Below are 26,661 nucleotides of genomic sequence, written 5' to 3'. Positions count from 1 at the left end.
CATTGTGTTACTTAAAAAAGATGTACGTTTGTGCTAAATATCCCTCTTTGTTTAAAGAAAGGTAATTTATAGTTCAGTGTCCCGCTGCTTCATAGTTATGTGGGAGACATTGTATTAAATCTCAGTTTCAGGTAGAAAATGTTGCCAGTGGGAAAAAAGGTGCATTCGAAAACGTATTTCGCTTAACAGCACGGTTGCACATGATGCTGCTTTTGAACAACTAAAAAACGCCTACGCACCTCAACAACACGACAATAAGCAGCATATTATCAAGGATGATGTTAAAATTATCGCCGCTTTGGCGGCAGAAAACTGCCGCTAAGAGCGGCGATAATGGGCTTGATATTATGCCCTTGAGAATTCCCAGGTTCTGATGTAAACATGGGCTTCTATTGGAATTCTCTGCGGCATATTATCAAGCCCATTATCGCCGCTTTAGCTGTAGTTCCCTGCCGCTAAAGCGGCGATAATTTTAACGGCGTCCTTGAAATTATGACAATGCCACTTTATTTGTGTGATTAATAAAAACCAATACAAAGAGGAACAATCAATGTAAAAAGGATAATTAAAATTGAGTAAAATAATAATGTATGTATACGACTTAATCCTAAAACCACCATTTGGTGTTTTGTTTTCTAAAACGCAATGAAATGTTGTTCCTTTGGCTGCACCGGACAAGCTTTTAGTGGGAGCCAAACTGCATGGGGCCTTCCTACGGTTGAATTCCATGCTGTGCCATGGTTGACCTGTCCATTAAGGCTTGTCGGGCATGATAGATGAATTTAGCAAAATTAGCCATGTGCTTCACCGTGTCCAGCAAATATAGCTGAAGGACTGCCTCCTTTGCCGTCCGCGTGCCCAGTTGGAGGAGAATGGGCCTTAGATGGATTCGGCGGATTGACAACAGGTCGGCACAGCATAGTAAGATGTGGGCCAGTGTTTCACGCTTGTAATGGCAGAGGTGACACTCTGTGATCGCTGGTCTTACTTTCACTGAAAGATGCAGGTATTTTAAAGGAAGCACGTGCAGTCTAGCTGCAAGAATCTTTTGTAGGGCTTGCCTCCCCACCGGCTGTGTAAGATGTGGTTTGAGGCCATATGGAGTGTGAAGGGAGCTTTGGGTCTCGTGGAAGCCTCTAGCTGTCAAAGCTTCAATATCCAGTTTTTGAGAGCATAATCTTACTTGTTTTTTTATTGATGTTTTAATAGTTCCGTTTGATAACTTTATTTCGGTCAGAGACCATAAAAGCACAGATAAAATATGTACATACAAGATAAAGTACATAAATAGTTGAAAACCTTAATTAAAAAATTATTAAACAATAAGTTATCAAATGAGGGATGACAATCATTGCAATTAATCACAATTTAAGACAATTAATCAAAGTAGACCTTCTACGCCACATACCATATAGAAAACGAGAGACAGAAAACACAATGGGAGGTGAAGTATCATATCTTAAAATTCTACAGGCTTTCTTTAGGCCCAGATTTCTGCACAATGGTGCCAACCAAGATCTTCGTATTGCACTATAGGCAGGGCAAAAGAATAAAACATGGACCATATCTTCTTTGCTGTTGTTACAAACTGGGCAAATTCCCTCTTCTCGTCCAGCCCATTTGCAAGTCAATGCCCCAATCGGCAGACAGCCATGTCTTAATTGTGTGTATAGTTTTCTTGCCATGGGAGGTTGTATTAAATCCAGAAATTCCTCCCTCCTGGGCACAAGTTTTACCTGCAGAAATTCTATGGACAACCTACCCATAGTTGACGAACAATGCAACAAACTTAAATTGTACTGTCCAGCAGCTCAGTTCTCCGCACCGCTGGACAACTCTCCTCTGGGGTCTCCCATAATTGGGGCAAACCTATTTGGTATGCAACAGCTTTAATATGGGATAGCCAGGATATATTTTTGCTCTTCAACCGCCCCCAAACTGCAGAAAACTCAGCTCTATAATCATCAAGCTCAGGTACTGTCCAGAGCCTTCTCCAATACAGGAGAGGTCGAGCCGCTAACAGTTCTGAAATGGGCTCTAGACCTAGATCTAGAGTCAAAGATATGAGCGGGGTACTCTGGGGGAGGCCTAACAAATTCCTCATAAATGCCTGCTCAACCCTAAGAAGGCTTGATGTGCGCGTATGGCCCCAGAGTTCTGCACCATACATTACAGCAGGTCTGGCTTGGGCGCCATCAATTTCAAGCACTGGGGAGACTGGCTTGAATTGGGTTGTGCTCTGAAACTTGCCAATGCCCCCTACCATCTGTGAAAGCCTCAGGGCAGATTTGGCTACCTGGGGGCCCCAACAGAAATCTTCAGTCAGGGTAACGCCCAGGTATACAAAAGTTCTGACCCTTTCAAGCAGGGTGCCATTTAGCACAGGGCTAGGGCGGGTGCGTTTCGGGGGACCAAAGATCATGAACTTCGTCTTCTCTAAATTAATCTCAAGTCCCCGCGAGGCGCAAAATGATACAAAACCGTCCAGGACCCGTTGGATGCCTGTTGATGTTCGAGACAACAATAAAGTATCGTCTGCGAACATCAGAGCAGGCACCCGACCTGACGCCAACCAAGGGGCATCACTATCCCTAACGCTATCTAGTTCACCCACCAGGCCATTTATGTACAAACTAAAGAGTGTAGGGGCCAGGGCGCAGCCCTGGCGTACTCCTCTGGTTACAGGGAAGCGGGCTGATAATTCCCCGCTCTTCCCGCACCTGACCTGGGCATAGTTCCCTTCATGGAAGCGCTTCAGGACGTCCAATAGATAGGGCGGGAGGTCTAGTTCTTTCAAGACCCTCCATAAGTTCTCCCTGGGCACAAGGTCGAAGGCGGCCCGCAGGTCTACGAAGACCAGGTAGAGGCTGCCACCCTCAACACTTACAGTCTTCCAGAAAAGGACCTGCAGCCTAAAGAGTTGGTCCAGGGTCGAGATCCCAGATCTAAAGCCGGCCTGAAGGGTGGTCATTACTTCGTGCTCATCCTCCCACCTAAGTATTCTATCCAGGAGGATCCGGCCCATTAGTTTCTGAGTGGTATCCAAGAGACTAATCGGCCTATAATTTGAAGGCAGTAAAGGGCATCCCTTTTTAAAAATGGGGACGATCTCAGCCCCTGCCCAGGTGTCTGGTAGCTTGGCTCCCAAGAGAACCGCATTAAACAATACGGCCAGGTACGGTGCCCAAATGTTTGGCTGGGAACGAAAGAGGTCACCCGGTACCCTATCAAGGCCTGGTGCTTTATTAGGGAGCTGCCTAGCAATCGCGGATTCTACTTCCTTAACTGTGATACTCTCAACACTTCCAGAAGCCACCCTCACCCCGGTATCCCACTGGCCTGTCTGGTATCCCAAGTCCAAGGCCCCCCGCAGTCGGTACTCGTGCGGGAGGTCTAGGGCTGGGGAAGTGCAGAGAGGATCATCTAGCTCTAATGTCGTGGTCCTATTTAAGTGTTCAGGTGTATCTGCCAGAGGCCTAGTGTAGAGTGCAGCAAAATGCGCCTCCCACACTGAGGGAGCAATATTTGGTAAAAAAGTCTCCCCTCTATCTCTTGCAGCAAAATTTACCAATGGCCAGAATAATTTGGCATCCTTTATCACAAGGGCACCCCTCAGTTCTTCCCACCTGGCTTCTTCCCACTCTCTCTTGCCCCTAGACAGCTCCTTCTTATACATCAATCTAGTAGCCCTGATATTCACTTTATCTTTCGATTTAATTGCCGCAAGAAGCTCCTTTTTTAATTTCCTGCAGGCAACATCAAACCAGGGGTGCGTTTTCGGCACACGCCTCTTAGTTCTACTTACAGGGTTAGTTCTACTTACAGGGTAAATTTTATAGTATATATTTAATAGTATATTAATATACTATTAAATAATTTAATAGTTGTATACTTGATTATATTGGGGTCCCAGTTCTCTATAGCTAGGTTCAAGAGGTCTTTGGTTGAGGCAAGACCAGTTGACTACGGGTTGCCCGGGTTTTTAAATATTTTGTTTATAACAATCTTCATTGAGTTCTCTGGGGCCACAGTGGTTAAGTAAAAGTATTTTGCCAGACTTGCCAGTTCTTCCAAAGATTGTCGGTTAAGATTAAATTCCAAGCTAATTAGAGTGTTCCTTGTGCACGATGGAAGACAAAATAGCTTTTTATAAGCTGCACAGTTAATCTTTTCAAGGTCTTGCACCAATTTGCCTGGGAGTGCCTGTATCGCGTAGTTGAGGGAAGGTAGTAATTTTGCCCTCAGGACTCGTTGGATAGCCATGGTCGTTGGACTTTCCAAAGTGGCGTTAAGTTTACAGATGGCGTAAGTAACCATTTTGCCTTTCTGCTGGAGCTTATGTCGATGAGCCTGTGGCCGGCCTGTTTCACTGAGCCATACTCCGAGATAATTGTACGATTGTGTGCTGGACAATGTTAATGGTCCCAGACTCCATTTCATTAACTTCTTTTTCGGATGATGGCCAAAGATCACTATCTTAGATTTCGTTGGGTTTACGACCAGCTTGTTTTTGGCATTATACACTGCTAGTGCTGTTAGGCCTTTTTGAAGGCCAACTTTGGTATGGTCCAAGTGAACCAGGTCGTCTGCATACTGTATCAACTGGATTCTGGTTCCCCCTTGATAATATGCCCCTAACTCTCTTGACTCAAAATCTCCTTTTTTTTTGGGAGACCATGAGCCATGATCATGCGTGAAGGTTTCATCTCTCTTTGAACAAATTGTCTCATGATGAAAGGTTTGTTGGCAGAAATTGGACATAATATACAGGAACAATTTTCGAATGCCTTGAAGACCACAGGATTCTGTGGGGCATATTAACAAGGAACAGGGAAAATTAACGCTAAGGGCACTTAGCGTTAATTTGTTTAACGCCCACCATCGCTGGATAATATCGCCTGGTTATTGCGTTATTAACAACGCTAACCGCCGAGGCGATACAAAATCCAACACTAGAGGCATTTTGGGAGGTTATCACTGGTAATGCAGCGATAAAACTACAAGGATAGGGATATCTTTGTTGATAGCCCATGGTGGATTTAGCCATGTAATCCACCTCCCATTGGATTACATGGCTAAATCTGAAAATTATCAGATGTAAAAAAGCAGCGTTAACCGTGGTAGGCGCTGCTTTTTTTGTCTCTAACAGGGTTAGCGTGAAGCTTGATAATAGGAGAAATGTCGCTTAGCAACATTTCTCCTATGATTTTGCTCTGGAACGCCCACTTTGCATCTCATTAGAGATGCAAAGGGTAGCGTAGTGAAAAAGGATGCTAACATGCGATTTTGCATGTTAGCCCCCTGTTGTTGATAGGGTGATATTTTTAAAAAGCGGAGATAAAGCCCTTGTTAATATACCCCTAAGTGTTTTAACAGTCACCAATCACCTATGCTTATTTAGGGCCAGATGTATCAAAGGGTTTTACCCATTCTGTGTCTATGGGAAAATGTGTTCATACATATGGCCCTTAGTGTCAGTGGTGAAACCCAGTGAACTCACTGAAGCCACACAGCACCCACCCTTGTACAATGACGTTTCTGCTCTTTTGAGAAAGATCCGGAGTTCGGGTCAGTGTTAGATGTCACCAGGGCTGGACTGGGATCGCAAACCAGCCATGGCAATTATGTCCGACCGGCCCGGTGGAGAGGGGGTCTTGGTAGGGGGTGGATTTGCAGGAACACTGCAGCTGTGCTTTTGTTACAAGGGGCCGATTTTGCAGCACTGCTGCAAAACCGTCCCCCAGTAACAACAAGCATTGGCATAGCCAATAGGTCTCGCTTTTGGGACCTTATAAGTATTTAGTTATGCAGCACAATATCCTTGGTGCAACAACATCAACTTTTGCATGGCTAAAAACTTATAAGGACCAAAAGGCGAGACCTATTGGCTATGCCAATGCTTGATTTAATCCTGTGGCAGGAAACACCAGCAAAAACATTTTTAGCTCACCCACATACAATGTTAATAAAGGTCTGGCAGTTTAATAGAAGAACATAAATAGCGACATAAGGGACGTAACCTCACCCAACTAGGTGAATATAGGAATTCAATTAATAGCGTTTAAACTCCAACGCTATTTTAAGTAAAATCTATAAAACAAGTTGGTTCGAGGTCAATCATTTTTGCAAAAAGAGAAGATATTATTCAGTAAAAATTATGAAACTGTGCTGTTATTTTATTCGTTTTCTTATTCTCCCGCGTCAAAATTTATTTTGAACAAAACTTAACTTGCGCCTAAGCAGTTTTCATGACCTAAACAATTACAATTGTCGCTTCAACAGGCCCTAAAAAGAACAGAAAAATAAACTGCCGACAATGTCGCAATCGTAGCAGACCAATAAAAAAAGAATTACAAAGGAAAAAGAAATACAAAGAAAACAAGAAAGATCACGTCATTAGACAAATACCCAATGAGTTTAGTGATAATCCTATATTTACGATTCCTATGTTTTTTACTGATGCAAATGTGCTTAATTCCTCACACCCAGTAGTTTGTTTGGATCAAATGGAAATAAAAATTACATATGAGAAAGAAAAGATAGAGCCACTGCACCATTGCCCAGCAGTGAGCGAAATAAACCAATCACCGTTAAGTAGAGATACTCTTGTGCAGATAATAGGACCCAAAAAAATTAGGAAAACCGGACACAAAATCCAACCAGAGAGAAAAGACCAAATCCCAACTATTCAGTCCTGAGAAACACCAGTAACATGAATCGTGGAATAAAATGTTAAAACCAGTGATCATATTCATAGAAAAGATACATCAATCCGCATTCCTAATTTTTCAATAATGTTGAGAATATATACAGTGGATCAAGAAGCCTAAAATTATCTTCGATTACTGTTAATGCAAGTCTAAAGAGCAAAGGACATTTACACTGATTTTATATTGCCGGGTCCGTAGCGATGCTGCGACTCCACCACAAGTGATGTGTGCCCAACAACCAACACCTACATTGCATGCATGGCTAACTCCGCACAAAATGTGAACTGACAACTTATTTAAATGTTATTCACGTGACAAGCTATTTCCTTAACCAGAGATCATCCTAATGCATGGCCGCATTGATGTTAATTTAACTACGGTCATTTGTTCAACCTTCAGTCTTTTCTGGAGTTTTTTAGCCAGCAGAATTTGGCATTCTGGGACTTGTAATTTAGGGTGTCCCCATTATAAGCGTGGGCTCCAAAGTTTCAGCACTTTAAGTGCTGTTGGCCTTTGGTTCAGGACTGAGTGCTGGTGTGATACCTGACAAGAGGCAGCACAGTGTGACTGACTGCTCCTCAGCCCTGCAAGCCTTGCAGAGGCTGGTCAGGAAGACATGAGATACAGAGTACACAAAGTATCTGTAAACAGTATCCTGCATTTATAAACTTCTACTGAAAAGGCAGCTGCGAGCGCTGCGTTTCAGGCTGATATGATTAGTCATCTGTTTATGGAAAACAGACACATAATACCAAAAGGGTCAGGCCCGGGTCACCGCCAGCTGTTCTCAAAGTCTCCAGGCCGCAGAAGTTCCAATGTTTAAAGAAAGGGATGTGGTCACTGATAGAGTTAAACACTCATTTCCAAGGCAAAGATTAGGAGCATGAATAGTGCGATAGAAACGTGTACTTTTATAGCGCTAGATGCAGCACATTTTCTCTTTCTAAGCACTCTAAATAACAGATGTTATTATTTCCTATGGCCCTCAAGATGCACAGCAAACCTATCAAACAGGAGAAACAAGGAGGGGGAGGGGGGGCTTTAAAATAGAGCAGAAAGGAGGCAGTAGGTGCAGAGATAGTAGTGCGCCACACACTATGGGGGTAGCAGAGAAGTGTGAAACCGAGACGGAGGAGGAGGGAAGGGGAGAACAGAGAGCAGAAACCGCTGCTGGGTCAGTGAGGCTGGGGAGGGAGCAGGGGTTTGTCCTGGCCAGTTGCGTGTGTGCCGAACTGTGCAAGATAAAGGGGGTGATGCCAGGAAGAGACCGGAAGCCCACATTGATGAAACAACATGAATGTGGGAGCAGGAAAGGGAAGCTAGTGAGGGGGAGGGGTTAGCTAAAGAGAAGTGAGAGCAGCCGGGATTACCAGCATCACAAGCCCAGACCGGAGGGAAGAGCAGCAGTAAGGGTGAGAGAAGAAGAATAACCGAACCGGGACTTGAGAGGATTACATGGAGAGGCGGAGCGAGGCGCACCCGCTTGTGCGCGTAATAGCAAGCTGGTGGCCGCCTTTGGTAGCACTTTAAAAACCCGCTTACTAAATGTTTCGCCAGAGCAGCGCATGTGCTGGCTCTAGCGAGACCTAAAAAGAACACAGGAGTCAAACATGACAAAGCGCCTGTGTGAACACAGGAGAAGTGCAATGCATAGATGGTTTATAGTAAAAGTTAAAAGACACAGTAACTCTCCCTCTAGGACTGCAAGAAGCTTTTCTTGAATGAAAAATAAAAGAATAGGAATGTCTAAGATAAGGAGTTAGGACCTACGGTGTCACTCGTGGGAGGGACATATTTCTAGTCTCTTTTGCAGCTGCAAAGCTGGGGGGTTCGTGAAAAGGAGCCGAAACAGGAGCATGCCCCTCCCCCGCCCCTTTGTAACCCAGATCTGGGGATGTTTCAATCGCTCTGAGAAGACGGATCACCTTGTGGCCTGAAGTCATAAACCACAACAAAAAGAATGCGATGCTGCCGTGCGAAAGGGAAGTGACTTGTGTTCCTGAAATTCATAGGCACTGTGAGCATAATATGCGAAAATGTCAAGATTCTTCATGAGAAAATGTAGATATAGAGAATGATTTTACAGGGTGTTTGTGGAAAACTTGGTAGTTAAGTTTAAAAAATGAAGTTCTTTTAAGCAGCAGTGAAGTGAGATAAGAGACAGCCATGGTGAGAAAATGTGAAACCGGTGCCCGTCGCAGGGGTGTGCCAGGGGTGTGTCAGGCGAGCAGGCGGGAGGGGGGGGGGCAGGGACACAAGCATTGGCAACAGGAATATGGATATTCCCAACAGTCTGCAAGGGCGCTCATGGGCCACATCTATAATGTTATTTCTAAGCGGCTCTAGTTGTTCTAATGTGGTGCCCCTGTGGTCCCCCCTGCAGCCCCCACCCCCCTCGTACATTTCTTTCTCTCTGTCTGGCTCTGTTCCTTTCTTTGCTCCCCATCAGCTGTGAAGCTGCATTATCTCATTTGAACTCTTCCCTCCTCTGTGCAGCATCCCAGCTCACTTCCGGCTTCATCCACAAAGTCAGTGACATTACCTGAGGGTGCTCAAAAGCTACTTCACCCCATGAGAGGCACGCGGGGAAGTGATGAGAATGCTGGCCTCTGCCACTCGGGTGTGGCCAGATCGCCCCATGTTGACCCAGCACCATGCTTTAAGTGCTGGGCTTGCATTTAACATCCTGGTGCACTCTGGGAGTTGTAGTCTTTGTATTCTCGCACAGTGAGTTGCGATCAATGTTTGCTTAGGTGTTTTTTTCCAGTGCAGTTCAACCTTGGCCTGCTGTCACTTGTTAGTGACGCTGATATTTAACCATTCAGTCTTTGGCCTGATGTGAGTTTTGGTCCCGCTACTGCTCGTGTTGAGTCGGTCAATGGCTGCCCAGCTGTGGAAAAGCGCACAAGGTTTATGTCTCTGGTGCTGGTTAGCTACCTAGTCCTAGTGTTCAGCCCACTGGCCTGAGCACGCTGCGACCTGCACACTAACGTGTGTATGGGAAAGTCAAACTCCGGCTCACTGTAAGCCCAGAGCTGCGTGTGAACCCTCAACTATCACAAGGCACCCTGACAACAGCAGTGCGATGGAGGCCTTGTTAGTGGTTCTTGTTGTGGCTGTGCTGGAGTGCTGTGTCTGGGCACACAGCTGGGTGTGAACCCACAACCATCGACAGTCACCCTGACAACAGCAGTGCGATGGAGGCCTTGTTCGTGGTTCTTGTTGTGGCTGTGCTGGAGTGCTATGTCAGGGCACACAGCTGGGTTTGAACCCACTACCATCACAAGCCACCCTGCCAACAGCAGTGCGATGGGGGCCTCATTAGTGGTTCTTATCGTGGTTGTGCTGGAGTGCAGACAGTATCTGGGTGTCTGAGTCGGTTGTGCCCTCAGCACTTGTCACTGTTGGATTTACAACCCCCGCCCTCCAATCCTCCTCCAATCCTGCTTCCACTGGACTCTTAGCAGTGTTCCGGCCACCAGACACCCCAACATGCCTGGAACATTGGGCTTAGCTGTCAACCCAGAGATGAACCGGGGGGCCACAGAAGTCTCTAGAAGGGGCATTAATGGAAGGCCGCCCGCACCATCAGCAGGATATCGTGGCATTGCAACCAGAAACACACCAGTGGATGGCCCATGAAGAAGCAAGTTTGGCGCATAAGGATTGTCCATTGCTCGCCGATGTTCATGGCTCACTGTGAGTGCATGGCCATAGCTTCTTCTCACCGAGGGCGCAAGCAGACCTTTGTGTACATATCAAGGGGCGGGTCAGATCCTCGTAGTGGTAAAGCACACACTTGTGTGTAGGGCTTTCGTTTGCCTGATGGTCCCCATGAGCGCCCGAAGCCATCGGCACCTCTAAAGAACACTATCGAAAGAGTAAACAAGCGTGCGCCTCGCGCTACAAGTGGGTGGGGTGGGGGGAGTGCAAGAGCACACAAAGCATTTCCCTTGCGGGAGCGAGCCAGGGGTACCATGTCTTTGTAAGTTAATTACAAACATATGGTGTCAAGCTCGCTCCCGCAAGGAAATAGCCAGATGGGCACTCGTTACCATTGAAGGCAATGGAACGCGTGCACGTTTTTAGGGCAATAGCTGCATCGATGGCTAAAGGTCTTTTTCCATGCAGCGCATGCGTGCTGCTAGGTGAGACCTAAAAACAGCCCCCACCAGTCCAAAACTAACACCCACCCTTCCGGCCCACCGGGTAAATGCCTGATGCCCGCTATGCCAATCCGGCCTTGGATATCACCCTTGAAGTGAATCTCCATACAGTCAGATAATATTTACAATAATAAATGATTCACCTCCTTATAAAGTGACAAGAGTTATTGACATGAAATTGATGTTCTGGTAATGAATCTGAATATCTAAAAATATTTCTCCAAGTAATGTTTCTCAGGTAGAGGGATATAATCCCTGCTATAGGTCAATAGTTACCCAGTGAATCAAACAACGTATCCGGTAAAATTAGGTGTTCTCCACTGCAGTCTCAAAGAACGAAATCTCCTAAATTGTAAAACAAGCATTTGCAATGCCAATTGGTCTTGCCTAAGCAAGAACTATTAGCTTTGCTAATGTGTTTTAGCCAACTTTTACACCAGCTTGGCTGCTATTCAGAATGGCTAAACGTTAGTGGCATAGAGGAGAGTAGCATGGAGTAGAGTAGAGTGGTGAAGAGTGGGGAAAAGAGGAGTAGAGTGTCATAAAGTGGAGTTAAGTGTTGTGGAGTGTCATGGACTGGAGTGTTGTGGACTGGAGCATCGTGGACTGGAGTGTCATGAACTGGAGTGTTGTAGAGTGGATTAGAGAGGAGGGGCACAAAGGGGAGAGGCATAGAGAGGAGGGTTGTAGAGTGGAGTAAAGTGGCGTTGATTCGATATCGTAGAGTGGGATGTCATAGAGAGGAGTGTCTTTGAGTGGCATAGAGTAGAGCGCCATGGAGTGGTGTAAAGTGGAGTAGAGTTGTAGAGTGTATAGGCGTAGAGTGTATTGGTAGAGTGCAGAGGCGTGGAGTGGTGTACAGTGGCCAAAAGTGAATTGGTGTAGAGTTGTATAGAGTGGAGTAGCATGGAGTAGAGTGTCGTGGAGCAGAGTGGAGTGTCATAGAGTGGAGTGGTATCATGTCATATAGTGGAGTGGCATGAAGTGGAGTAAAGTAGATTTCTGGTAGGGTGGAGGGGCATAGAGTTGAGTAAAGTGTCATAGAGTGGAGTGCTGTAGAGTTGAGTTCAGCAGAGTGGAGCGGAGTTGAGTGGTGTAGAGTGGAATAAAGTGCCATGGCGGGTCGAGTGGAGCTTCATATAGTGAAGTGTCATAGAGTGGAGTACTGTAGAGTTGCCTAGAGTGAAGTGCATTAGAGTTGTGTATGGTAGAGATTAGTTCCATATCGTAGAGTGGAGTGTTGTAGAGAAGAGTAGAGTGTCGTAGAGTAGATTGTAGTGGAGTGGCATAGAGTGGAATGGCTTAGTGTGGAGTGGCTTACATTGGAGTATGCATTGCGTATTAGTGCACTGCCATTATAGACAACACATTTTCCATTGAAATGGCCATTACATTTGCACATACGGTTTTACTGATAACACTATATGGCACAGAAATGATAATGTGTAGACATGGGATCACCTAGTCTACTGGTTTGTTTTGATTGTAATAAAATACTTTTTTCCACCACCCTTCAGAATTACAAAACAATCTGCTTCATTTGTGTTTTGCTCAATCTCTTGTATTCTGAAATATTTGCACAGTTAATTTATAGACATTTAAATGATTTTGTGTACTACAAAAACTTGTCTTTCCCCTTTCGCAGTACCTAGCAAGACTGTCACACAAACCTTCTCACTTAGAAGTCAAAGAAAGAAAAGTTAAGAGCAAGCTCCCTCAGAGCACAGAGCCTGACATTTGACTTGTGTCTTTGAAGGCACTGCAAATCTGACAAGATAAGAATAAAATGTAAAGGCCTATTTACAGAAGAATACAGTAAACAGTTAATGCACCATGGGGGAAGAAAGGCATGCTGGATAGCTTAAAACAAATAAAGCTAGCAAATAGAAAGCCAGAAAATGTGAGTTACAAACCACAAAGCCAAGTGTAAGCTATGGATGGAATGCATTCCCACTGAAGCTTTCAGAATGCCCACAAGAAGTATTTTCGCGACCAGACAGCTGTGCTGCCTGGTAGGCTTCAACCTAAAAATGAGTTCTCATAAGCTAATTCTGCATCATCGGCAACAAGGATTTCAGAATATCTGCATTGCTGGATGATTTCTGGATTGGATTGCACATGGTCCCTTGCTTTGTGGCATCATGTTGAGCTTTAGATAACAGAATGTCTAATAGTTCTATAATGTCCATCCTGGTTTTGGATTGTGGACTGTTCCCTAGTTTTATCGTCTTTTGATTTTGAATGTGTTCAGCTGCTTTTATCAGCATATTAGCTTCCATTTATTAAATCGTAAATCGGGCAATAAATCCCTTTCTCTTCTTTTTTTCCTTTTTCCATCATTCTCTGAAGGACATCTTTAAGAGCCGTCTTGATGAGTGTCAAATAATGAGGAATCCAGATTAAAAACAATGAGAGCTCTTGCTTAAAGTGACATAGTCTGGAAGAATTTTGAAGGCAGTGAAAACCTCTTCCTTTAATATTGTGTTCCATGGTTAAAAATAGGAACACTCTGTGAGTTAAAAAATGACTAGTGTCTCACTCTATTAATAAATGGTCTCATGTTATATGACTCATCTTCTAGTGCATTTACAACTACTTCTGGGCATCATCTTTTATTTTTCAAAGATTAACTAAATAGTCGTTCTAAATCAGATTTTATCCCTATAAAGTTAAATGAGTTGTCCATCTTGAAGCAAGCTGTACAGATGATCCTGGAGGATTCTATGCCACAAAACTGACCTGCATATGTATCGACTCTACAATATATATTACTAGCATATTGTCAAGGTAAGCAAATCTTTACCATTCCTAAGTCCACATTACCTACCTTGATGATATGCTAGTAACTGATAATGCGGAGTCGATGTAGGTCAATCCAAACAACAATCCAAGAATACTCTAACCCAGCCTCTCCATTCCTTCCAACACATCTCACACGATGAATTTATGGACCTGGTCAAATCAAGCAGGCCTGCCGGCAGCCCTTCTGACCCGTGTCCACCACAAACTTTCAAGACAATTCTTTTAACAACCTCTGCTGCCATTCCGATAAGAAGAATCATCAACGATTCCTTAACTACCGGAATATTTTCAGAGGAACTCAAAAAGGCATACATACGCCCTTTACTGAAGAAAACAAACTTGGACCCGCTGAACCCTGACAACTACAGCCCACTTACAAATGGACTTTTCCTGGGCAAACTGATAGAAAGAGCAGCGTTTGCCCAATTCATTGAAGAGAATTACATATTTTCAGACTTCCAAACTGGTTTCCGTCCAGAAAGAGGCACAGAATAAGCCCTCCTTGCTGTCTGGGATGACCTGAAGAACACAGTAGAACGCAACGGGGTTGCTGCGCTTCTCCTCTTGGACCTCTCAGCTGCCTTCGACACGGTTGACCATGACACTCTGAAACAAAGATTCTATGAAGCCGGAATAGAGGGGACTGCTCTAGACTGGATCGTGTCCTACCTTCAAAACAGAACTAATGTCATCCATACCCCACCTTTCTCATCCAAACCATGCTCCACAAAAGCAGGGGTCCCTCAAGGCTCTATCATCTCGCCCATGCTATTCAACATCTACATGAAGTCATTACCGGTACTGATCAATCAATTTTACCTCACCTGCTATAACTATGTAGATGACACACAAATACTCCTTCAACTGGAATGCCCCAAAGACATTGGAAACGCCTCCATTTTTAGTTGTCTCAGAGCCGTGGATCAGTGGATGACTTGGAGCCACCTCAAATTGAATGTTTCCAAAATGGAAAAACTCACATGTGGCGATTGGAAACATTATGATCCGCTTCCCGCCCGGCCTGGTGAACTGGTATCACCACCTAAAGTATCGAAGGAAGTAAGAAACCTCGGAATGACCATGGTCTCCGAGCTATCAATGAATGCCCAAACTAGCAAGATCAAGCTTTGTCACTATAAAAACACTGCAACAAATTTTTCCTCATTTGGGATTTCCACACAAGGTCCAAGCTACCATCTCCCTTGTTCTGTCCAAACTCGATTACGTCAATAGCCTCTACCACGGATCACCTTTAACGACCATGAAAAGACTACAACAGATTCAGAACTCAGCTGCCAGACTTCTCTTGCATATCAAACCGCAAGACCAGATCTCACCTGCCTTGAAAGCCCTGCATTGGTTACCAGTCGCCAGAAGATCCTCGTTCAAGCTGCTTTGTATCACCCACAAAGCAATACATGGAATGGGAATGCTCTTCATCAGGAATAAAATTACCAAACACATTCAACAAAGGAACCTCTGCTCTAAAATGGCACCTCGCCTCAAAATCCCAAGATTCAAGAAAAAAAACCATGGGTGGCACATTCTTCTCCGTTCAAGCAGCCAAACTATGGAACTCTTTACCCCCAACATAAGATCCATGGACAGCCACCTTATCTTAAAAAAACTGCTCAAGAATTGGCTGTTCCCCACATAAGCACCATATGCAAACAGAAATTTACAACATATCCATCTGTATATAATCATTTATTTTTACTATAGATATGTACCTTTCTTTGTGTATTGATTTATATAAACATTTAGAATAATTATGCTAAAAAATAAATAATAAAGTGCAATAACACTTGAAAACCGGAGTTTATCTGGTGCATCTTTGGTCTACATGTACTTCTTCCATTGTGCATCTATGTACCTTCCGTGTACTTGGATCTGTGTGTTTGTTACTTTCCTCCTGAAAAGCATATCCAATGCACTACCCTATTTCTCATCCTGTACCTCTATCAATATCGTTAATCTACATATACCTACCTCTTTTATGCACCTATATACTTTCAATGTATGTATGGATCTATATATTTATCACTTTCTTCTAATTCAGCATATCCAATGCACTACCCTATTTCTCATCCGATACTTCTCTCAATATATCTTCTAACCCAACTTTCTAACTCATCTCAAACTTCTTTCTACTACTCTTTCCAATGCACTACCCTATTTCTCACCCTATACATCTATCAATATATTCACCCACTCTCTCATTTATCCCAACCCCCATACCACTATGATCCCCAAAATAACCCTTTATAGACTCTCCCTTACTCTACCCCTCATTGCATCATCTGACACCTCTTTTACTATACCGATCCCTAAAACAAACCTTTCTAAACTCTTCCCTTTTACTCTTCCCCTCCACAACCCCTTTTTACTCATCCAAAAGCCTCCTCCTACAGCTATGACCTACACAAAAAAAAAAAAGAAATCCTTCACTCTCCTATCCCTCCACTATTGTTTTCGATCAAAATAACAGACTTACACATTCACTTCTCAAATTTCATATTCCACTTTACTAATTCACCACTAATCTTTTATGGGTCCCAGAGTAGCGTGCTACTCACCAAAGCGCTTCAACACTTCATCATAGGTAAGCAAGCATTATATAAATGCAAACCTTTTTCCCTCTTCTATCCCTCTGCTACTTTTCTCTGTCCAACTGAATAACACATCTACCACTCAAACTACTTTCATATTTCACTATACTAATTTTCAATACTAATCCTTTATGGGTTCCGGAGTAGCGTGCTACTCGCCAATAAAGCGAATCAACACCCCATCAGGGTTAAAAGCGCTATATAAATGCAAACCTTTTCCCTTTTCCACCCCTCCCCAACCCTTCTCAATCCAAATAACTGACTAACATATCCACCACCAAATTACTTTCATATTTCACCGTACTAATTCAACACTAATCCTTATGGGTTCCAGAGTAGCGTGCTACTCACCAAAAAAAAGTGCTACAAACCCCATCAGGGGTACAAGGGCTATATAGATACAAACCTCTTTCCCTCTTCTATCCTGCCGCTACCCTTCTCTATTCAAATAACTGAATAACATATCCACCACTCAAATTACTTCATATTTCACTATACTAATTTTCAAAGCTAATTCTTTATGGGTTCCGTAATAGTGTTCTACTTGAAGGAAAAGCGCTTCAAAACCCCTTCAGGGGTAACAAGCGCTATATGAATGGAAACCTTTGTCCCCCTTCTATCCCTCCACTATCCTTCTCACTCCAACTAACTGACTAATATCCACCACTCAAATTACTTTCATATTTCACCATAGTAATTTACCACTAATCCTTTATGGGTTTCCAGAGTAGCGTGCTACTGCCCACAACCCCCCCCCCCCCCCTCCAAAAAAAGGCGCTTCAACACCCCATCAGGAGTAACATGCGCTATATAAATGCAACCTTTTTCTCCTCTTCTATCCTTCCGCAGTCCTTCCGAATCCAAAACACTGACTAACCTATCCACCACTCTAATTACTTTCACATTTCACTATACTAATTCAACACTAATCCTTTATGGGTCCCGGAGTAGCGTGCTACTCGCCGAAAAAGCGCTTAGATGCCTCGTCAGGGGTTGTAAGAGCTATATAAATGCAATTGCAATACAATACAATACAATATTTCAACTTTTATATTGTGTTCGAAAACCTCCTGAGAAAATGATGATTTTCACAATGCAATGTGAGGTCTCCTTACAACACCAAGTATACAACTACAAGTTTTAAGGGGGTGTATGTGAATGTTTGCAAAAACAGATGCGTTGGTATTATCAGTGGAGATGCTTTTCATCAAAGAACTCAAAGTACCTTCACAGGCATTGACTGTGAAGCTGGACTTGTCTTTGATGCCACTCAGACCTCCAGTTGAAGAAAATCTCAGTTGTTGAAAGTTACGCGTCTGCGATTGTATGTTGTGAATGTCTGCTGTTTGAGCCCACAGGTAAGTTGATCCTTTGGGCCAGCTCTGGTGGAGACAGAAGTATTTGGGTGTCCATGGCCTCCCACTCCACCTTGTAACCCTAGCCACACCCCCCAAATCATACTAAAAGCTACACCTGGCATTCTTCCTTCCTAACTCACTATCAGGTTATTCTCTGATCTTCTACCATAGGGCAGCCAATATAAGGCATGGTTTTCTCTGACATGGGCTGGGCTCGGTCTGTTGTTGGGCGAAAAATATTTTGCTCTAAACACAAAAGAAAAACTTTGTCAAAAAAAGTTCTGCAACTTGCAAAATGGTGATTTGTGCCCAATTTCTGCAGAAGTGTAGTTTGTTCATTACTCTTTGCCAGTAATATTGGCTCAGCATTGTCACGATGTCAATGCAGAGCCAACAAAGTTCACATTGTTCTATAGAATAATAGCTGCAGTCACTTCAAGTACATGACATAAGGTGGGCTCCTCCTCTGTAAAAGATCCAAACTACAGGCTCAATCCATACCGCTCACACCAATAATTTAAGGAGCGCATCAAACAACTGGTACAGCTTAGGGCTGAAGAGCTATAATGCTACTAGAGCATTTCAGCCATATAGGGCAGAATAATCTAATTACAAAGAGAAAAGGCAGTGAAGAAATTTTGGAATTTAGGTAAGAAATCTTAAACATGCCACAACGAGTGCTCTGCTGGTCTATAGTCTTCAGTGAAGAACGCAACATTCTAATGTTTTAATTACGCATTAATCACCGGGAAGGCAGTGCCAGGTAACCAAAGACCAGCGGAAAGTCGGAGGGCCTGATTCACAACGGACTCTTGCGTAAGTTTACGTTTGTTTTGGAATTCACACACTCCGATTTAATAGTACGTTTACAATTGCAGAGGCTCCCCGCAGTCGGGCGGAGAACTCCGCACATAAAAAGATACAGCGTGCCTATTTTTTTTATGTTCAGAGTTCTCTACCCCAACAGTCGTAAACTTACTAACAGCCGCGGTCCGTGGAGGGAGTTCCGTGGGGCGGAAAGGCGGGGCGGGGGAGTGGCAGGGTGGGGGGGGGTACAAAAACTCCGGAATATGGATAATTGGAGGCAAGTAAACAATTAAATAAATAAAACGAATTTCGTAGCGCGCGCTACATCGCATTTTGTGATGCAGCGCGCGTTACGAAATTCGTTTTATTTATTTAATTGTTTACTTACCTCCAATTATCCATATTCCGGTGTTTAGTACCCCCCACCCTGCCCCTCCCGCGCCCGCCTTTCCGCCCCACGGAACTCCCTCCCACGGACCACGGCTGCTTACTAATAAATCAGAATTTGTGAATTCCATAGCAAATATAATCTTACACAAAAGTATATGTTTACCTTTGTGAGTCTGGTCCAGGCTGCCAGAAGCAGAGCTGAGTGCCCACCGCTATCACATTCCATCTTTCAGCCAAAACAGCTATTAGTAGTGTTTTTTCATTTATTTTTTTAAATATTGTGAAAATTAAACAGAATTGAACAATGCATGACATCTACTTGGCCGGGGTCTCACATTAAAAACTGTATGTGAGGGCACACCTCGACTTCAAAGTTACCCGAGATAATGGTATGAGACAGTTTCTAGGGCAAAATGTCCTTCAGCCTGCAAGACATTTTTTTGATCAAACCAATCCCCAATGGACAAAAATCATGGAAAAGTGAGCGCTTGTGAAATGGTTAAGAAATGTAACAAAATTCTGCATAGTTCAAAGTTTGACATTTGTGCGAGATTTCACCCTCATAAACACAATTTTGCAATGGCCTAGTAACTACTAGGGTTGGCCATGTGTTTTGACTTGCACTGCTATTCTGATAAGAATTTTATGCAGATTTCACCATATTAAAAATGTTAATCCCCTCCCAGGAATCACTGCCAAGCCTAAAGTGAGGACGCACTTTCTGTCGGTTCCCACATTTTTGACCTTGTCTATTTCAGAAAAAAAACTGACATGTTGTTTGACATGTATGCTTGGCACGACTTCTGACCGTTGATTTAAGCGTAAGCTGTATGACTTGCATTGCAGAGTTCTACAAACACCTAGGGCTGTATTACACATTATCAATGGACGCAAACAGTGATAATGCACCCCATTATGGTGTATGCGCTGCCCCCAGGGCAGCCGCGAACTTGCGCTGCCCGCAGGGCAGGTCATCCATGTGAAAACACGGAGCAGCTGCTCCGTGCTTTCACAGCACAGGTGGCAACGGACTGCACTTTCAAAGGGGATTAGAGATCCCCTTGCAGGCAGGTGCAGTCACTGAATGCACTGATGTCTGGGGGGGTCCATGGGACCCTCTTTGCCCCCTGCAGAGGTCTGCTCTCAAGAGGCGCACTGACAGTGCGCCACCTTTTAAATGGCGCACTGTCAGTGCGCCTCCTGAGGGCTTCTTTGACTCTGCGCCCCCGTCTGTAATATGGCACGGGCGCAGAGTCAAAGAAATTCCTTCATTTGCATAAGGCACGCACCTATGCAAAGGAGGGGACACCCTCTGAAGGTAGCACTGGCACTTTAAGTGCACCAGCGCTATCGGTATTATAGAAGGAGACGCACAAGCGTCTGCCCCACTTTCTATAATACCAAAGTGCCCCGGGGGTACGCAAAGTGGGTGCACACGCCTATTGCGCCCTGGGGTGCCTTCTGTAATACAGCCCCTAGAGCGCTAACATTCATTTTTGATGGCAGAGCAAAAGCAGGGGGCCATGGATATCATGCTGGGATAGGAGCTGTAGAATCAACAGTATTTTCTGAGGAGCAAGTCGCATAAAGACAAAAGCCATGCCATATATTTTACTCTGGCTTGCTATTTCATATTTAATGCTTGGTGACTGACAAAAGGGGGAGGTGGTGAAGCATTTATGGCATTCGAAAATTTCAAGAGTGTATGGATAACTTATGAGAGATTTTTTCACCTGTTCCCAAATCCTATTTTCACATCTGCATCATCGGCTTAGCTTCAGAGATCCTGGCTTTCAAAATCTGAAAACAGGAAGATTTTGAAAGATAAACATTTATTTACCCTTTCATTGCAATGTATTAGAGTACATTTTTACATGAACCTGGAGATATTTGCAAGAAGTTTACATACATGTTTTCAAATTTACAGTTATGTGAGCATATTGATGGAGAGAGGTGAAGTTCGTCACTTTTGTTTCTCTTTTTACCTCCAATTCCCTTTTTGGATCTCGCCTGACCCAGCGCATGCGCTGGTCTGGCGAGACATTTTGTGAGGGCTCCAAAAAGTGCTACCAGGCAGCCTAGAGCTACAGTGCATGTGCGCGGGCACGCGCGCCGCGCTTGACCGAGGTTACTTTCACTTTCGCGGCTGCACGGCCGCTTTGATGTTTGATCGCGATCACTTTCGCGGCCGCACGGCCGCTTGGCATAGTCAATAGGTCTCGCTTTTGGGACCTTATAAGTATTTAGTTATGCAACTGTTGCATGGCTAAACACTTATAAGGTCCCAAAGGCGACACCTATTGGCTATGCCAATGCTTGTTAGTTAATTTCTTTGGCACAAGCTTGCATAAAATTCACATGCTGTTGAAAGTGGGCCTGGGCAAAATTACAATTACAGGGGAGTGATTGTGCAATTTCAGTAATTACGTGTTACTCTTGTGATGCGAAATTAACGAAATGACGGAATTACACCAGCTTGAATAATTAAGATTCATTTGGGGCAGAAATCCTACCACAAGAGCACAGGGACAATTAACTAAGAGAGGGGGAGTAACTGGCTACCGCTGTTCATGTCCTGTAACATTGAGTGCTATTTTCTTTGCTCAAAATGCCTCCTCAGCCCATTTTGGACGTAAGGGGGCATTTTGCACTAAGGTAAAGTGCTAAATGCTGGATTACTCTTCTCACTTAATAACGCATAATTACAAGTAACCGTGCAGTAATTATGAGTAATTATATTAGAAAGAATTGCACCAGTTATACTCACCCCTAGTTAATTTTTTTTATTGAGAATCTTTTGTAAGAAAATGTAACTTTTAAAACATATACATGGTCTTCAACATATTATATCTGCATACCTACCTTAGAAAAAATACATCCAAAGTGAATTAGTTATAATGTTATTTTGAAATATGTGGTGTATTTCGTTAAAGAGGATTTTTGTATTATGCAACAAAAGTATTTGCTGTAAGGAATAGGTCGCAGTAAAGTTCAACAGGAGGGAGTTAAATTGAAGCTCAAGCTACCATCGTTTTAGTTTCGAATGGGGCTAAGGTGTCTCAGTGAGTTCAGTCAGTTCTGGTGCTGACCTATGCAGTGATCTCAAGGTCAAATCCAAGCAAGGGCTACTCAGCCTTCCATACTTCTGAGGTCAGCAAATTTTGGACCATTACATTTGGTGATAGTTACAACTATTGTTTACAGAGCTTACAAATGGCAGGAGCTCCATATAAGATAATTTGTTTTTAATGATACCTAGTGAAATGTAACTGTTGTAATGTCGTTTGAAACATTTAAAGTGCATTTTATCATATGCGTTGGTACTGAACTTGTATGAGACATCCTCAACTTTTACTGTGTACAGCAGCACAAACAAGAATCCTTTTTATCTACCAATTCCCCCTGTTGTATAGGAAAGTGTGGTTTCTGGAGCAAGTGTGGCACAGAAGCATAGCTCCCAACGTCAGCACATTCAGTGAGGTGAATTCGCGCATGTAGAGGTAATTTAGGCAGTCACAGGCATAGTAAAAATGCCCATAAAACAGATTTCCACATAATTTTCTATTTGGATGGACCTTAAGTTTAGCAGTTAAAACCTGGGGGCAGATTTATGACGACTGGCGCATCCCTGCATATCAGCAGGGATGCGCCAGTTATTATGCGCCACAGCTGCGCCACCATGGATGCGCCGCATTTATAATGCGGCGCACCATGGGGCAAAAACGGCACAGATGCGTGACGCATCTGTGCCGAAAAGTGGCGCATTGCTGGAGTTGCATCGCAAGCGCGACGCAGCTCCAGCAATGATCTGGGGGGCCCTATCTGTACAATGCTGCGTCAATCCTTACGCCTGCTTCAAGCAGGCGCATGGTTTTGACGCAGCATGGGCCTAAAAGTGACTGAGTGAAATCTTGTAGATTTCACTCAGCCACTTTTAGGAGGCGTTCCTGCGCCGGAACGCCCCCACCTGCCCTGGAACGCCTACATGTGGCGCAGGGCTTTACACCGTGACGCATCTGGGAGATGCGTCACGTTTGTAAATGCCCCGCACCATGGCGCAGGATTTGCGCCGCTGCTGCGTCACAAAAGTGACGCAACGGCGGCGCAAAAGTGCCGCAAGTGCAACATAAATCTGCCCCCTGAAGTCTAAAGTAATTTTTCTCAGAGACGCAGCAAAACTGCGTCACAGTACAGAGGAAGTACCTATCATTAACCCCAAAACCTTACACCTCCCATTGCAGATGTAACGAGGAGAATTGTAAAAAAACAAACCTGCCGACAACGCAGAAACCATTGCACTCTGGTGCAAGGGTGCCTGCGTTGGCGCTAGGCACCAAATTTTGTGCTGGTTAAAATGACAGGAATGGACCTTATCTCGTAAATACGGTGCATTCCCGCCCTTTCAAATTGACGTGGGACAGCGCAGCAATAAGTCTTGAGGCACTGCCCTTTGACAATTTTTTGTAAATGAGTTCCTGAGTGTTATGGTCGGAATACTAACTCCAAATAAAAACATGTGCGAACTTTGTTCAAAAGTCAAAATATTTTAATGGGCGATACATGCGAACAAATTACACCTAGTACCTGATGCACCCTAAGGCAGTGATCTGCATGAAGATAATTATACTGGAGTTATGCCTTGAGTGCAAACGTCAGACAAGATTCCACTTGATAGCCTTTACACAGTGGCACAATGCTAAATCGCATCACGCGGCATGATCCTACATGTGTTTGTATTTCCCTCGCTGCTTGATGCGCGGTAAATGGGTCATTGTGCTAAATTAGTCACTTTGAACCACAAAAGCAAAGCTGCACATGCATTTCACATTGTCCCGTGAGTTTGGAAATTGGCGCTCCAATACTCTTTAAATTGCCGCTGGTAGTCCTCTTTTGCTAGTGGAAGGAGTTTCCCTGTTCTCCATCTTGGGTGTTAGAAATCTAGGGGCAGATTTACATGAAAGTGACGCAGCGTCGCACTGCAAGCCCTTTGGCTGCGCCACGCTGCCGCACAGGGATGCCACATATTTACAATAATATATCGCATTCCTGTACTCTCCCCTGTGCTGGCGCACAAACAGCTGTCATGCACCGGCGCAGGCACCCTTGCACCATGGTGCAAGAATGGCTGCGTCATGGGGAGATTGATTTTGAGCAGGAAGGGGCACCTTCCTGCACAAAAACAATCACTAGAGGCGTTTTCCTCTTTCAAAGCGTGCTGTAGAACGCAGCACGCATTGAAAGAGGAAAAAAAGGAGGAGAAATGAAAACATTTCTCCTTGTTGCGCCTTGCTATGCCATCCCTAGGGTGGTGTAGCATTCTGGCGCATTTCCAGGTTTACGATAATCTGGAAATGTGTCAGGTTCCATGGGTGTAGTGTGGGAATAACCACAGCAACACCCATGGAATGCCCCTTTCATGCAAAGTGCTACGTGTATAAGGGCCATATTTACAAGGACAGGAAAAGCCACACAGGGTGGCTTTTCCTGTCCTTGTAAATATGTGGCAGTGTAATGCACGACGCACTGGTGGCGCAAAGGGCTTGTAAATCTGCCCCCTAGTCCGAGAATGACAGGATTCTGCTGCTTTTTGTTTCAGTTTGATAATACATTCCGATTGGATGAGCGAACACCGGAAATAAATGTAACAGTTGTGTGTGATGATCATGGAGTTAAATAATTAAATAGGCAAATGATGACGCTTCCAGTGATTGACTTTTGAACATGTTCCCTTAGGGACAAAATAGGCGGCGCTTTTACCATCCAGCACGCACACCTCCTGGTCCACCTATGTTTATCTTGAATAAACACATTTACAGCAGCAAAATGCAAAGCAAATCTCAACCGTCTCGCATTACTGACCACATTTTCCATCTACTTCAAAAGACAGCTTTAGAGGAACACGTTTCTCGTGTCCTTCCCTACACGTTGTTCCAGAAAAAAGGAACATTTCTGGTCCTTAAACTATTAAAAAAGGGTTGAAAAATATCGAAACGACTTTTCTTGATTAAACCTCTAACTTGTTTCTTCCACTACCGTTATGTTCCTCTCTTTATCTCCTATGTTCCTGTTTCTTTAGCCCACATTTACAGGTTACCTTTCGTCCCTTGTCTTCTCCCTGAATTAGCATTCTCCTATCTTTCTTTTCCGCTCTTCTACCGTGCTCTCTCTTGTAATGGGTTCAACTCTGATGATGACAATTAAGTTCTGTAACCCGAAAATAAGTGCTGATACCCACTACTGAGGAATACCGGCGCAAATTAGGCAGGGGACTTATTCTGTCTGTGCATTTGAGGGCCATTTTAGGCTGACCTCTGTTTCTTCTGTGTCCGACTATTTGAGTGTCTAGATATCCGTGCCTTACACGTATTTATCAGGATGGTAATAACTGTTACTTGAGACTGAGTCCTTTGAAGGTCTCAATGAGCTATTCTTATATGCCTTATTACGCCTCTAACAAGATTAATTTTCATATTTTAGGAGAATGAGTCCAAAGATTTGCTGGCTTTGTAAGTTATCACAGGACGGTTCTACTGGGGCCACATCAAAGTAAGTCTAAAAAAAAACCTCAAAAATTTAGATTGGTTTTGTGGAAGACCACTAATAATTTTGCAAGCTTTTTTTGTGTGGTCAGGAGGAAGTGGAGAGTCTGTGTTTATAGAATGTCCTATTTGCCTACATTATAAGTATCATATAGGACCTGTAAGGTCTTTGAAACAAGATTCTGTTATCGTATTAATACTATCATCAAGGGTTTGCTTGTCAAAAAAAAAAAAAAAGTTTGTTGGAGTGCAGACACTGGCCTCCGGGACCACTGCCAATTTAAAGAAAATAAGTCACTTTTTGTAAAATGCAGCACCGTTTCCTTTGAAGAAAATGGTCTGCATTTAAAAAAAAGACAAACAATTATTTCATTTAAAAGTAATTACAGGCCTGGTGGTCTGGCGACTCTAGCAGGCCACCATTCCGGTGATGTATCGAGTGAGTCACAATTTGTAACCTACCTCATAAATAGTATGAGGTAGGTCAGATCGTGACTCACTCCTACTCATAATTTTATGAACCACCCTACACAGTGGAGGCTGGCACAGGTAAGAGCAGTGGGGCGGTGGGACGGGGCGGGGTGGGGGGAGCGAGCCAACAGACGACTGGATAGGTAAAATAAAATAAAAAATAATAAAACCACTTACCTTGCGCTCACCACATTTCCTGCTTAGCGATGTGTCGAGTGCAAGGTAAGTGGTTTTATTAATTTTTTTATTTTATTTTACCTATCCCGTCATCTGCAGACTTAATCCCTCCCACCTTGCCAAAATGCTGTCCACAAATTGCAAACCAGTGTTTAGGATATGTAACCCTAAATTGCTTTGTAATGGTGCACTGTTTAAAGAAGCTTTGTCATTCATTCTCATATTTAAAGTTAATTTTTCTCCCTCTGGTAATCATCAGGCACCCTTGAGTCTGAAGGGGAGAAATTGTGGCAAGTTCAAAGGGATCCACAAAACTCTCATTACACATACCTGTTAGAAATTGTGTCTCTACTTAGCAAAGGTATGCACCCTGTCCAAGTAGGGTCCACAAAACTAGTCAGGGTAAGCTAGATACATATAAATATATAACCTGTGCTCATCCTCTGGTAGCTTGGCACAGAGCAGTCAGGTTTACCTAAAGAAGCAATGTATAAAATATTTCGTTCAACACACAAACACACACACACGCATACACACACACACACACACACACACACACACTGAATACACCACAAAAATACTCCACACAGGTTTAGTAGAATAGTGAATATATCTCTCAGTAAATCAAGACC

General features: G+C 43.8%; 1 protein-coding gene across 2 annotated transcripts in view; it reads left to right on the top strand.

Moving 5' to 3' along the window:
• RGS13 (regulator of G protein signaling 13) overlaps positions 1–26,661 on the top strand; it is a 314,077-nt gene that overhangs the window by 181,668 nt on the left and 105,748 nt on the right. For both annotated transcript variants that reach the window (XM_085654804.1, XM_085654803.1), the window contains exon 2: positions 25,320–25,388. In XM_085654804.1, the coding sequence (XP_085510930.1) occupies positions 25,324–25,388 (65 nt within the window). In that variant the 5' untranslated portion in view covers positions 25,320–25,323. The remainder of the gene's footprint in view (positions 1–25,319; positions 25,389–26,661) is intronic.

This window comes from Triturus cristatus, chromosome 4_1 (genome assembly GCF_964204655.1).
Source record: "Triturus cristatus chromosome 4_1, aTriCri1.1, whole genome shotgun sequence".
Taxonomy (NCBI): domain Eukaryota; kingdom Metazoa; phylum Chordata; class Amphibia; order Caudata; family Salamandridae; genus Triturus; species Triturus cristatus.
The sequence above is the reverse complement of the archived record's forward strand: the minus strand, read 5'-3'. Positions and strand labels throughout refer to the sequence as shown.